General features: G+C 42.1%; 1 protein-coding gene across 1 annotated transcript in view; it reads left to right on the plus strand.

Moving 5' to 3' along the window:
- The first annotated feature begins 1,661 nt into the window (after positions 1-1,661).
- Positions 1,662-14,810, plus strand: part of TOM1L1 (target of myb1 like 1 membrane trafficking protein) — a 55,490-nt gene continuing 42,341 nt past the window's right edge. The window contains exons 1-4 of the mRNA XM_006019798.3: positions 1,662-1,730; positions 1,850-2,215; positions 8,519-8,626; positions 8,726-8,837. Of these exons, the coding sequence (XP_006019860.1) occupies positions 8,731-8,837 (107 nt within the window). The 5' untranslated portion in view covers positions 1,662-1,730; positions 1,850-2,215; positions 8,519-8,626; positions 8,726-8,730. The remainder of the gene's footprint in view (positions 1,731-1,849; positions 2,216-8,518; positions 8,627-8,725; positions 8,838-14,810) is intronic.

Here is a 14,810-nt window from a genome sequence, read left to right on the forward strand (position 1 = left end):
GATTGGACTCAGACGAAACTTTTCACTAGAAAGTACTGAAATATTGTTAGCAAAGTTGTAGGTTAGACAGTTAAGTTGTAGAATGTGGTTATATAAAATAAAATATTTTGAATGAAATTAGGTCATCATGATTGTGATCTTTCGGGGAAAGTAGTTCTGAAAAAAAAAGCCTACCGAACTCCAGTGGAAAATATATACATCAGTCAATAAATAAACAAGCTTAATAAGTTGCCTGTTGTAAATCTGAGGCCAAACCAGGAAGGTTTTTTAGCTTAACCAAAAAAGGGAAAAACAAAAAGCAAATCATGTGGTCATGTGGTGGGAGAAACCTCCCTAAGGTTCGTTGTCTAGCTGTAATTTGATTGACAGACAACGCGGGTAAAGAAAGACAGCTGTTTATTTGCTCGAGCAAAGACCATAAAGCCAGCAAAAGGCAAAATGCCGCCCCCAGGGTGAGGCGATCTTTTATACTTATTACAACAAGGCAAGACTTCATGGTTAACAAAAAAAAGCAATACTTGGGCGGTGCTGTTTAAATCTTTGTAACAGCATATTTTTATTAAGCTGAATTAGCATTTTTTAAAGCTAAAAGTTAAGTAACAGTAACATTATAATATGTTAGCAAAACCTTACACAGTAGTAGATACTTTTCAAGGACACAACCAGTGCACCCAGAACAATGGTTTCCCTGTCTTATCTTATTTTTTGCTGTAGCTGATTTTTTAGCACACAGACACAGAGATACTTGCTGCTTTTAACTCAGAAAATGCTTAATACAGTTAAAATGATTATTTGACACAAGCAAAGGCTTAGCTATCAATCTGCCTTGTGGTCAGCTGCATTGCTAGGCCACAGGTCATGCCTTGTATTCAGCTGTAAAGCTAATACTTCCTAATAATCTAAATTATTGTAAACCTAACAGTATGCTTATCAGAAAACTGTTCTATTTCAGGGTAATAACAAACCTGCGCACTACAGTCAGGCATTTCAAAAAAATGTCATTACAAATACAGCTAGGACAGAGAGAGAAGCTCAAGGGACGCGAGACTGACTCAAATGCTGGCTGGGTATTAAATATTAATTGTGTTCATCAAAAGGGGGAACTACAAAACTTGCTAAACTAGGGATTGTCTGAAATGACTGATGGCATAAAGAAGTTAAACATCCTCCAGCAAACCAAACCATGTAGTAGAAAAGGGCAATTCTGTTTCCTCATAGGGTTTGTTTATTATGATTGCTATTGAGATGTTTAAAAATATATTTTAGCGTATTTCTCAGAGTATTATACTCCGAATATAATTTCGGAGTATTATTCTTCCTTAAAGTTAGTCTCTGGATTGAGCAAAAAGCTTTGAGACCTAATTCCCTATCGCAGGTGTTTTTAGCTATTAATAGATTTCTAATATGTTGCTAGTAGCAAAATTGCGTGTGCACACGTGTGTGTGCAGGCATGATGAAGTGTGCAAACCCTATACCAGCCACAAAAGGGTTAAAGAGTAGGTATGGGTTTAAATTATACCTACTCTGCTACAGTTAAGGTGGTTCAAGACTAGCCCCATATTGCTGTGTGTCCATGATGTTGCAGGACTGGAGTTCAAATCCCTCCTGGTCTGTTTTCCATTTTTTCCCCTTTGGTTACAGAGATGGTAACCCAAGTTTCCCCACTGGCGTGTCAGAAGAGGACGCACGGGTAGAAAGCTACACCTCTGGAGGAATATTCTTTTTCCAGTGTGTGTAATCTCTTTGCTTTTTTTAAAAAAAAAAAAAAGCATTGGCCTTGTGCCATTATTATGGTTGCCTGGAAGTAACATTAGGATGCTTTTCAGATATTTGGATTCATTTTTTTTAGACCAACGGTACCTTTCAGCCCACATGTCAGCAGAGTGAGTTGAAAGCTAATTTACAATAATGGATTTTATGAATCAAGCCTGCGCACTTCTTGGATGAAATGCAGGAGGTCTCTTTAACAGCACCCCGTAACAAGTCACTGAAGTTGAAGACGTGAAAGGAACATTATAACCAATTGAAAAAGGAAGCAAGCAAGGTCTAAGTAACCAAGCTGAGGACTTGATCAGTACCCCGGCATTAGCACTTCCTGCAACTTTCTCAAGCAATTCATGCAAATACCGTGCAACTTTCTATGACCCAGGACCTCTTCTGTCCCACCTCCAGAAGCACAGTGCTCTCCATGCTTTGCTCCTGCACTGACTCAAAGGTAAGAGTGCCACCTGCTGAAAGTCAACACACGAGTTCCTTAAGTCACCCACATAAATACTAGCCAAGCTGACAGTTTTGTCTGCAAGATCTGTTAAGATAATGTAGTTACCCTGCATGCCATCTGTCTGTTCAACCCAGTGTACGGTTTTTCCTAAGCTTTTTACAATTGTTCAAAGACTCTTCCCTTACTTGCATGTTATTAGAGATAAACAGATAAGCAGGGTGGTACAGCTTATTTTCTTACACAAGTATTAAAAGAGACAATGGCAAACAGGAAAGATAAGAGACAACTGCAGAGCTGGGACAGCATAAGCTGTGAGTGACACTGTATATAGCGATCATATAGCTGCTGAGACGGATGCAATGCTATTGTGGCAGGTTAAATACATAAGTGATCCAGATAAAATCAAAATTACTTGCTTCTATTCGTACAGAAAAAAATATATATTCTGTAGAACTTTTCTTGAGATTCATTTGACAAACATTGCATCCAACACAGACACGCACAAAAAAAACCCCCAACAGCAAGCATCCTCTATTGATTCTTCTTGGTGCTGCTAAAGTCCCTACCTTTAAATGTTCCTAATGCACTAATGTATGGATTATTGTTCACAGTGTCTGCTGGTGATTTCGACTGTATTAAATGTTTGCTCTGATAGATTGGGCAACAAGAACGGCAAGAGTCCAACCACGCTTAAGTGCTATGCTTCAAGGAAAAATGGTGTCCTGTTAACTAAATCCAAATCAAGACTAAGCACTACTTCAGGCTTATTACCATCCAAATGAAGAGAGACCAGTTTTAAAAAAATGCTGATTTACAGCTGGTGACCTTGAGCTGAACGTATTGTATAATCAGATCCAATTGGATATGGATTTGGCTCGATTGAACCAAATTAAGGATTGGCATGAACTCTCAAGAAGAAATTACAGCTAACAAAACATTGCAAGATAAGCTGTGTTTGCCATGCTTACAGCCCTCATTCCCCATCAAATCTGAAAATTGATGGTAGAGATACAATACCTTATTGTCCATGGGTGGTTAAAGAATTCCAATTGAAGGGAGCTGGGGATTTTCTTGCCTGCCAGATGAAATGTGGAAAGCATGATTTATCTGAGATGTCAGGAACGACATTGCCTTTCATTAACCCTAAGTAACAATGTACGGTTCTGTTCCAATGCTGTAGGTACAGGCACTGTAAGCTGCTGCATGTACAAAAGGAAATAAAATTAAAATAGTGTGTTGAAAACTCTGTAAAACCTTGCTGAGAGAAACCTCTTAAGAAGTATATGACAAAAGTTTGGGTCCTATTTGGAAAAAAAAACCAGGAGACCCTGTTTAATCTACACTCTAATAACCCACAGCATAATAACTGAGTCAGATCCCCAGCTGGGGTAAATTCATGTAGCATAAGGGGCTGGCCTGGTTCAGTTCTGTGCTGAATGTGACTTTGGGCAAGTGACTTAAGACTAGATTCAATAAGGGCCTGAAGTGGCTGATCCCTGGAGCAAGATCCAGAACGCTGCATGAGGCAATCTACTCCCTATTACAAATTAAAGAAGTAAAAGATGTAGTTTTGAATCCTTTCAGGAAGAAAGAAACTGAGTCTGTGTGTAGATGAAATGAGGGGCATGTGTGCATGACACTTTAAAGTGAGTTAAATGCTTTTGCACCGCTCTAATGGTGTTGGTGTTTGCATGCATCAACGACGTATTGTGCAGTGATTCCAGCCGCTGTAGCAAATTCAGCAGTATAGGGCACCTTAAATGACTTGGGGCGCAGAGTTTGCTGCCCTAGAGCCGCGGAGCGGACACCAGGCTCCATGCAGCTCAGGGGCTCTGCAGGAAGCCTGCGCAGGCAGCCTGGCAGCAGCCTGGGAAGGCAGGCTCAGACCAAGAAAAAAAAGGGGTGAGACTGATCTCCCTCCAACCCCGAGTCTGCCTGCCTGTCTGTGTTGCACGGGGGCCCAGCGCTTCCCTCTGAGGCTGCGGTGCCCACCGAGACTGCCCAAGCTGGGTGCCTGTGGGTGGGTGCCTCCTGGGGATGGGGCTGCAGAGGGACCAGCCCCTGCCCCACCTCCTCCCACAGCCCAGGGACCGCTCCGCCCGCCGGCAGCTTGCCCTCCCCTCCCTGCTGCTGGAGAAACAGGTAAATTCAGGTGTGTGCACAACCCTAAAGGACCCTAAATTGTTAAAGGGTTCAAAGGAACCTAAATTGAAGCAGTGTTTTTAAAAACCTACCACTTCAATTTAGGGCCTCTGTCTTGTCTATACATGCCCTGAATCAGGATCTCCCATTTCCTGACTCCCAGTCCAGTTTCTTAAGCACAAAAGTTGTCTTTCTTGGGCGGAGGGGGGGGGCTTTTTAAGAACCACATGTAATAATTTCCTGGGAGAGTGTTTTAGCCACAAGCATACTGTATGAAGTAAGGGGGGGTAGCACCTGTCCTTCTGGCCATGTTTTACAAGAAAAGACTGTTTGGTCATTGAGCTCTGTTTGCAGTCTGATCCTTTAGACCTGTGAGCTGAGAGTGCTTGTTGAATTAAGACAGACAGAGAGATCCCAGATTTTTTATCCCAGTTAGTTGTGGGAAAGGGAGAGATGCTAAAGGTAGGTATTCAAAGAGACAGAGGTGCAATCAATCTGCGTTGCATGGTTTTCTCTAAAAGTGGCTTAGTTTGACTGGTAGTGAGCAGAACACACATTTGGTCTTTGGTGAGAGCGGGAGCAAACCTTAGACTGGGTTTTGCCACTTTTAAATCAGTCTGTGTGCGCCAAATTTCTGTTCTGTTAACAGGAGAAATACACTGAAGATTGAGGTGCTTTGCTCCTGTGAGACAGGGAGCCATACAAGCAACTATGATATATAAGTGCTCCTGTTTATAATAGCTGAGAATTTGGACCATCGTGTATCATATCCAAACTGTACCCAATATATTGCAAAAGTAGGAAGGTTTTTGGAATTTGCAGCCTGCTATCTGATCCACACAGGTCGACTTCTGCAGAGCCCTAGTGACCTCAGTGGTCCATATTTTAAAATTTAAAATTTAAAATTCGTCCATATTTTAGAGAATGAATTTGTGTAGTTATGGTGGGCGTTAGGTCAGTGATAAATGGGTGGTGAGAGTTTAACGGAGAAGTCTTGAGCTGAAATGAGCGGCAGACTAGATCATGGGCCTAGTTTCATTTTCAGGGAACGTGAGAAAAAATGTCAGACAAAATTAAAGCAAATAAGAAGTTTGTGGTCTCCGTGGAAAGAGAAGTAAGCAAAAGTATGATAAGAGTGCATGTACAAAATATCTCATGGAAGCTGCTGATACAGTTCCTGTGCTTTCCACTTGTGGAATAATGCTCGGTAAAACGATCTTTAACTGAGAGCTTAAAGTCATTTGCTCTCTCTCATTCCTGATGTTGAAATCATTTTTTTCCAATCTGCTTTTCTTCCGCACTTAGGGTCTGACCAAGGGCAGGAACTGATATTCACTTTGGCTACTCAAATGTCTGCTGACACAAAATTTCACTTTGAGAAAAATGTGACAATTTACAGTTGAGTTACTTATTGTCAGATCTCAAAATTGTCTCTAAGTAGGCCTGCCAAAAGACAAGTGATTTATCAAGTGTCAGCTGTGGCGAAGCATTTTGCTGAGTCGTGAAAAATATGTAGCAAAACACTGATAACTCCTTGCACTAGAAATTGCATGGCTTTGCATAGAATGAATCCAATACTTTTATGTTCTACCTTAAAAACTGTGGATTGGCTCTCGTCATTTTAAAATTGGGCTTGGTAGAAGATGAGCAGGAAAGGCAGAAATCTTCACTGCTCTGCAGCGGGGTAGGTGCTTTTTAACCTGTGTTTCTGCCATAGAAGTGTTCTGCCACGATCAAGGATACATTTGGTTAGGCACTCTACATACTAGTAATAAATAGCTGCTCTTCAGGGCATGAACTTTGAACCAGACAAAACACAAATGAAATCAACTCTGGTTTCCACCTGTAAAACTGAGAAAAATAATTTCCCCGTGGTCACAAAATAGCCAGGAACTGAACCCGCATTTCCTGAGGCTTCTTTTTAACCATAAGGACTATCTTTCCAGTTGCTTGAGTGCTGAGTATAACCACCCTCATGCCTAATTTCAGAAGAGCACCACCGCAAGGCTGAGGAATGTGAATCGTCCAAGCGCAGAAGTCAATTTTTCTCTGTGTTTGGCGGTGCTTTTGGAGGACAGATGCTTGTACGATTCAATCGTTCATGGGACTTTGGAAATTTCTACAGGCTTTCTCTCAAGCATAGCAGAGAGGTAGAGCTGCTTCCACGTGACCATGACTGCAGCACGATCAGTCGGCATTCGTGAAGTAAGGGCCACTAAAAGAGTGTAAGGATTCGGTTTATAACTTACCGCATCAAAACTCAACCTGCAGCCAGACTCCTCGTGCTACCGTACCCAGTGGCGCACAAGGCAATGAAGCGAACGTTTCTTAGAGGTCCTCAGTCACAGCAGAGAGTCCTAATCATCTTGATGGTTTGTTACTGCCCACTGTAAGGTTTTGCCTACCCTAGATTTGCTTTTCAGCATCAATTTCTTTTCATTGGTCATTGGCATAGTAGTCCAGCTCCCCAGCCAGTAGCAAGAGTGAGGGTAGTAACGTAGGCAAGAGCTGAAATTCTGCCTACAGGATACCCAAATCCTGCTACAATTAGCAGCAATTGGCACCTCAAGCTCCTATCTGGAATCATCTGTTGGTGCCCCTACAATCGGTGTTTTAACACTGTCATTTGCACTTAATGAAGGTTAGACGATACATGATCCGTCTACGTAGAAAACTACCTGTGCCCTCAAACACTGTACTACTCCCCCCTAACTCAGAAGCAATATCCACACTGCTCTTTGGGTGGACTAACTAATACAGCTGAGTGCCAGTGCCAATAAGTCCCCCACAGCTTCATGCAGGTGGTTTAGGTGACAGGATACTTGGAGCGGTGTGGCATGTTAGATGGCACTTCTCCCGGGCATAGAAAGCTTATTGTGACAGTGCTGAAACTATGGGTAGTCACGGGAGTCCTGTGCATGCCAGCTTGCCTGCTGCTGCTATCCCAAGGAAGCTATGTTGCAGGGAAATCTTTGCCACAATTGTTGTGCGGAGGTTCAGCCCGAGTGAAAAGTAGCATATGAGGAATACAAATATTTTAACAGAGAGCTACTGAAAGTATTCCCCTACTGCTTCATCCTGGTAGAGGACAGAGCATCATCTTCAGGTTTCTCCCTGTGCTGAACCTACTTTGCACAGGTCTAAGACTCCTTACCACAGGCTGTCGAGCAAAGTATGCAGCTGCGTAGAGGATGTGATAGCCAGCTAGCTGCTGTGCAAAGTGAGAGGGCAATATGAGTCCCCTGTACGCCAGATTGGTTGTGGCTAAGCATGAGATAGAGGTGACACTTCCATAAATCTCCATTAAGGCAACACGCATTAATCTATTAGCACTGACTGTGTTGAAACCCCACAGGTCAGAATACAGTGCTGGACAGCTACAGCTAACAAGGGAGATATGTCGTTAAAGTAAGATAGAATCAAAATGCTTCATCTATAAAGATTTCTCAGTGCCAAATTCAAGTAACTCTTGCTTTTGCAAGGGAGCCTGTGGATTAACTGTGACTTAAATTTAGCGATATGGGAAGAAGGATTCATCAGGTTTTTTAGGAGTTACGGTAGCACAGGAGCTCTGGTTCTCACTTTCTTTGTTTCTTTACGTATAGGAGGGTCAGACATACCAATGCTGGAGAAGGGGGGGATCTCCAGGTAATGGTGTTTGCAAGGAGAGGAAGGAAATGTGCATATTACCAGTGGTTTTCTCCTGGTGTTCCTCAGCTGTGGGTAGAAGGATACTCATTCGTGCGTACACATGCATGCCTGACTTTTATGCAAAGTTATGGTAACTATGCACGCTGTGGAAAGCATGAATTTCCCATGTATCTTTAAAAAAAAAATGTAAGTGCAAATGAATCACACAATATGTGCACTAATTCTGAAAACTAGATTGTAACAGGTTGGAAAGCTGTCTTTATATATTTGGTCCCATTAGCAGTGAATGTTACTAATTTACTGCAAGGCACAATCTAAAAAATAAAAAGATCAAAAATCCAAAGGAAGTATCATAACTGATGTGAACCAAAAAGGTTTTTTTTTTAGATGGATGTCTTGCAAAAATGTGTGGGATTTTTTGTTTGTCTGTTTGTGGTGCTGTTGCGTTTTTACAGTTTTCCTGTTCTTAAAATGGTTTTAATATTTTTCTCAATTTTTTCTGAGACAGGGGAAACATTTTCCATTCAGTCCCTGATGATATCCTACTGTGGACTTGTATGTGGATCCAGCCATGGATGAGTGTGCAATTTTCACCTGGGTCATCTGCTCACGGTAAAATTTAAGCTTCACCCCAATGTTCACTTCATTGAAACCCACAAAATGTTTTTCCATAGTAGGATTTTACCATGTATTGATTTTTTTTTCTTCTAGTATGAATGCAAACAAAGCGTGGGAAAATCCTACTCACATACACTTGCCCTAATCAACTGACTATTGGTCAACCTAAGAGACCCTCTGTTTTTCGGTGGACACCAGAAGAGAGGTAAGGCCCTAGGAAAGAGAGCTGTTTTGCTTTGCTACTGCAGGACACCCAAGTCCTGATCTGTCGCTTCTTCAGAGTTTGATCCTGTTGATTTTTCAAGGTATGATGCAAAGCATGTGCTTTTCCACTGAGCACCTGTCAGATGCTGGGCTATGACTTTTCAATTGTTTCATGCAATAATTGAAGGTACGGCTTATATGCTGTCTGTTGGGGGCATGGTTTTGTTTCAAGAATGCATCCTGATTGGTTGCAACAGTCATAAAATAAATGACCCATCATTTTGCTTAGCTCTGCTCCCTACAAAGATAGGAACTCCAAACCAAGAGTTACCTATGAAAGAAAATGTTGAACTTTGGGGCAAAACCCTGTAATTTACTAAAATGAAGGCATCATTTTACGGCTACCTTTCAAAAAGTGAGGGGGAGAGAATCCATGTTGATTTTTTCGGAGTTATTTTAAGCTTGAAAAGCCACTCTGTCCTTTTCGGTACAGTACACTGAATGGTACTGTGTACACCAGTCGCTGCATAACAGCTCAACATCCGTGAGTCATTTGTTTAATCATTTCTGAGTTTTTATGCCAAGCACCTGCCTTTTAATTTGCTACGACCAACCTGAAACATCTGTCAATTTTTTCCCCGTGAATTAATAACTCCATAATTAAAATCCAGCAGAGAGCTCAGCTGAGACTTTTGGTTAATTAGGACAGGATATAGCCATGTGAGCAGCATGGCATTACATTAGTTGGAGGTAGTTTGTATCTGAACCAGGGGTTCAAAGGTGACATGGAGCCACCAATCCGTAATTTTACCACACAGCTACCTCGGTATTGTCATTTTGCTCCCATACTTAATATGTTGATTTTTGAGCAGTTGAATGATTTTGTGGGCTACCTATTTAATGACGAAACCCTGCTTGATAATTATATTCCTAAAACTGATATTTTAAGATGGGGTATCTTTTTATTTTCCCAAATATCATTCAAAAAAATGAGGAAATAATTAGAGCTAAACTGAGCTCTTGCCTGGAGCTCCTTTGCAAGATAGCTGTTGAAGTGTCACTGAAAGCAAAGTGACCTTCTCAGCAAAGGCCATACCTGCTGCTACTGTATAAGGATGAGGATTTTAGGCCCCTCCACGATTGCTTTTCACACTGATAATTGCACAGCGCACCACCATCATAGAGACACTTGCTGGAATTGAAAATCAGATGTTGCTTCCTTCAGGTCCTACCAGTCCTTAGAGGGTTTCTTAAATTATACGTTTGGCAAAAGGGTTATCCAAACTGACAAAGATACCTGGGCTATATCAAATTTCAGTAAAACTGCAGATCTCATTTCGAGTCGGGCATAAAAAAGCACATTGGTTAATAATACAGTGCCTTTCTTTAAGGATGTTCATGGGAGACGAGGACATCTGTATTGCAGCTCAGAAAGAGATATGAAAGGTTTTCATCATGAACTTTAATACACTTGACAACCAGATTAAGCTCAACATGTAGCACAGAGTAACAAAGCCATATGGATTCCCACTGCCTTGCTGTGCGGCACAGTGGAATCCCTGTAACGCTCTCCAGGTGGGATTAGTAAAAGCCAGTATAATTTGGAATATGTGCCCATTAAATTTGGACAGTTGTGTTTTATTTTACCACTGGCCAAATCCACAAAGGGTCTTCTAAGAATCAAACTTTTTTTAATAGCTTTTCATTTGAATAGATGTTTTGCCAATTCATACATTCCCATTGACGGCATAAAAATGAATCAGTGATTTGTCATTTTCCTCCACAGAGTAGCTGATGGAAAAATACCTAGATGTTTCAGGCAGCTTCCAGATTTTTGAAGGCAGTTGCATGACAGAAGATTGCAAGAAAGGGTTTGAGCTGTCATCCCTAGAGATCAGGATTCAGAAAGAGCCCTGTCCACCAGGTTCATCTTTTTGAATGTCTGGTGATAGGTGTTGCAGGAGCTCCTGGATGCTAAGACCCAGCTGCAGGTGACCTTTGAAAATGTAGCCTTTGAACTGTGCCTCTGTTTGTATATCTGTGACATGGGAATAATGGTATTTTCATACTTCATGGTGGTGTTAGGAAGCTGTATTGATTTAATATCTTACGTTGCTAATGACTACTGCAATGCCCAAAACTAGAGGAGAGACATTACATAGTTGTATTGCCTGTACATGTTCTTAGAAACCCATGTATAATGAGTGCAGGTTGACATCTTGCCTATGAATGGTATGAGAGCACAACTTAAAAACTTGAATATTTGCGGCCCATCTAAAATTCCTGAAAGATAATGGACTGCTTTTATTAAAATTAAACTTGCGTGTAGCTTCCCTAATCAGATTTTTTTAAAGGATTTTCCACTTGGGATCGGTACAGCTGATCCCAGATTACGCCGGATCAAGTTTCATTTTGCTGAGTGAGATCTGAATGAAAATGTCGATGTGATTTTTCTTTAATTTGTTCTTTGTGGGGTTTTTGACCGGGTAGCAGGAGAAGCAGTAAATCAATGAAGCACCTTATTGGGACCTCTGAGAATTAGAATCACCTTCACGTCGGAGGGGAAAGACTTGAGCAAAAGTTTGTGAAAAAGTTCTCAGATTTCAGTGGCGTCATTATTACCACCCGTGAGAAAAGCCTTTAGATGTCATAAGCAAGCATACTACTGGTGGAGTCTTAAAAGCGCTAATGTGATTATTTGTGGGGGAAAGTCTATTTTTTTCTTAAAGCTTAAAGAATTTACACTTCCTCCACCTTGTGTAAGACAGAGCAAACACATTCTTTCTTTATAAATCAACAGTGGCTTACATTGGGTTGATTTTAAAAAAACCCCCAACAAAATGGATGTTTTGATGGCTAGAATGGTCTGACGTAGGTAGCTAGTCGCAGCTGTGATGAGGTGCAGAGGCAGCTGTGCCCCAAAGAGGGCACCGCACCTGATTCTTTTACTGGCCTGCAATGTGCCTTGGGCAATTCACTTTACTCTGTGGCAGAGGTGGGCAAAATGCAGATGCAGCCCACCAGGCCATTCTTTCCAGCCCGCAGGGCCCCTAAAAAATTTAGAAAATTAATATGTATCTGCCCCTGGCTGCCTGTCATACAGCCCTCGATGGCTTGTCAAAACTCAATAAAAGCCCCTCCACCTGAAATAATTGCCCACCCCTGCTCTGTGGCCTCTGCTTATCTGTGGACTGGATTGTAAAACCTCTCTAGGTCATAGACTCTTCCATACTAATGTGTTGACAGGCCCAGTGTGCTCCTGCAGCACAAATATGATGCAGGGTGCTAATTAAGACTTCCTATTCCACCTCCCATCCTCCCCCTCCAGTTATCCATGCTTTTCATTTCAGATTGTTATGCACTGAATAATATGGAGTTTTACCCTTTTTTTTCAATTGGCTAGGCAGCATTTAACATCAAAGACCTGCTTCTGGACCACAGTGTTTAAACGATAAACTCCAATATGGCTGATATGCTCTTGCATTAAAACATCTCCTTTTCAGTAAATTGTGATACAGCAGACATAGGGAACAGTGAAGGTGACTGAGTTCAGTTAGTTAAACAAGACTGCCCTCTGCCGGTCTTAAACACCGGCATCTCAGCTGGAAGAAGCATTATTTCCCCCCCCTCCTACACAGCAAATTAAATGTGCTGTTACTATATTTTAAAAAAATAATAATTAATAGACAGGCTCTCTGGGCTGGCTCTATAGTCTCATTGAGACTGGGTCCCAAATCAGACAAACGTTGAGCTAATTTGTCCAAATGTCTCCTGATTAGGCTTGCTGTTATCTGAATGCTATGAGCTAATGGAGATTATGCAGAAGGGATCTGATCCGGCCCTTTAGCTGTTTGTTTGAGTTCAGCGGCAGCACAGACCATCACCAGCGTCTGTCTAATGAGCTACAGCGTGAATCCTGCTGGTTGTTTCTTTGCTGTCCGGGATAACGACTAAGAAACAGCCTGAAACAGATTTTCTGTGAAGACAGCAAGAGTAAATACAGCTCTGGGCAGGTGGGGGAATACTTATTTCATCAGCAAATCTGAGTATAAAGAATGATCCCTCACAAGATATCAGGCCCAAGCCTTTAAAGCTATACTAAAAACCATTGCTGCAATTTATTATTTGCACGTAACAAAATCACCATCTCTCAAGCCTGGCAGGCAGGAGTCGGTGCTGTGCAAGACTATTAATATGACTAATAGTTGTTCAAGCAAACTAATCAGCCAGTTGTGTGTACATATGAGCGTTTGAATCCCAGGTTGAAGATTAAACACGGTAAAATCCCTCCTTATAAATTTATTTTGAAATGTGTTATTTTACTTTGAACCTCTACCCCAGCTCCATGTTGGAAAATGTTGGCAGTAGGGCCGTATTGGTTAGTGACTTATTTTTTGTGCTGACATAAAGCATACCAGCAAAAGCCCTGTTTTTAGTGGCAAAACTGCATTAAGAGTGTTACTAATAGAGTGACATCGGAGCAGCACTGAGCGTAGACCAGGTGTCTCCTCTCACAAAAGGATCTCGGAGCATTTTGCAAGTGATGAATTTATTAGGTAGATTATCATACCTTACACAGAGGGAGATGGTGGGGGTTGTAATATCCATTTTACTGAAGGCAAATTTGTCACCTAGAGGATAAGGGTAACTGGTCACAAGTGGCTCAGACGCTTACGATAGGATTTTCAGGAGTGTCTATACGTCTAATTTCTAATTGAAATAAGCCATAGATTGGCAGCTGGGCATTTCTGGAATCCTGCATTCAGGGGTGCCAGATCCAATAAAGGAGTTAGGCAGAACGGAGGCATTCAAGCCAAAACGTGGGTTCCTGAAAACCTCTGTTCAGCTGCTGTCTACCCCTGAAGATATCCAGGCTCCACCAGCACCTTTCTTTAACCTTTAGAGCTCTACAGATAGCTCAAGTGCTGCTTTAGTGCATGCCCACAGGTGCCTTGGTCTTGGCAGGGCTGAGCACTTCTTTGTTAACTCATTCCTAACCATGGGATTCAGAGACCAGGGGGTCCTCTGAAGTACCTTGAAGGGGGCTCGGTCGGGTAGGTCTTCTCCAAGCATGCCGAGCAGGTCTGTACAGGATTGGGGCTTCTTGCAACAAGCTGCTTTGAAAACCCCAGAGGAGGTGAGAGGGATTTCTCCAGTTAGTATGGAGTGCAGAGCTCTCACCCAGAAGGTGGAAGACCTGGATGCAATTTCTTCTGCCTATGGGGATTCGAAGGCGCATTTCCCACACCACTACCCTCCCCACTAGGCTACTGGCAGTACATGTGTGCGGATGGAGTGGTTTCCATGCCTTCCACTGAAACTATTCAACCATGCAGCAAAGAACTGGGGATTCATTGCCCAGAAAGCACCAAGTGAGCATGACTCGGTAAGCTCATGATTTAGGGCACTCACTTAGGAAGACCTGACTTCTAACCCATGTTCGAAGGACCGATTATGCCTCTGGAGTAAAAGAATAGAGGAAAAAACTACTTGGGGATGGAAAGAGAAACTGTAAATACTGACTTCTGGGAGAATCCTAAGGGAAGGGATGCAGCTCCCTTAAGCGCTGGAGCAGGATATTCGCCCCAGTCTCTTCGCAGCCAGCTCTAGCTGGTCCAAGAGGGATTTTTAAAAACATCCTAGCCATCTGGTTGTTTCAACTCTTGTGTGAAAATGGGACTTACCATTTTACCCAAGAAACTTATGTAGAAGCATAATTACAGCCATTGATAAAGCCGGGAATGAAGCCTGAAGTCATGAGCACCTTGCAGTAGCCACTCAGGTACACCTTGAATTATTCTTTATTATTTGCATTATGCTGGTGTCTGTAACCCACAACTGATGTGGGGATCCCATGGTGCTAGATACTCTACTAATACATAATCAGACAGCCCTCAGCCCTGTTCTGATGAGCTTTCAGCCAAAAGAGGGAAGACTTGGGAGACAGACAGGGAGGTGGTATTTTTACTTTTTC

The sequence above is a fragment of the Alligator sinensis genome, unplaced genomic scaffold (genome assembly GCF_000455745.1).
Source record: "Alligator sinensis unplaced genomic scaffold, ASM45574v1 scaffold876_1, whole genome shotgun sequence".
Classification (NCBI taxonomy): domain Eukaryota; kingdom Metazoa; phylum Chordata; order Crocodylia; family Alligatoridae; genus Alligator; species Alligator sinensis.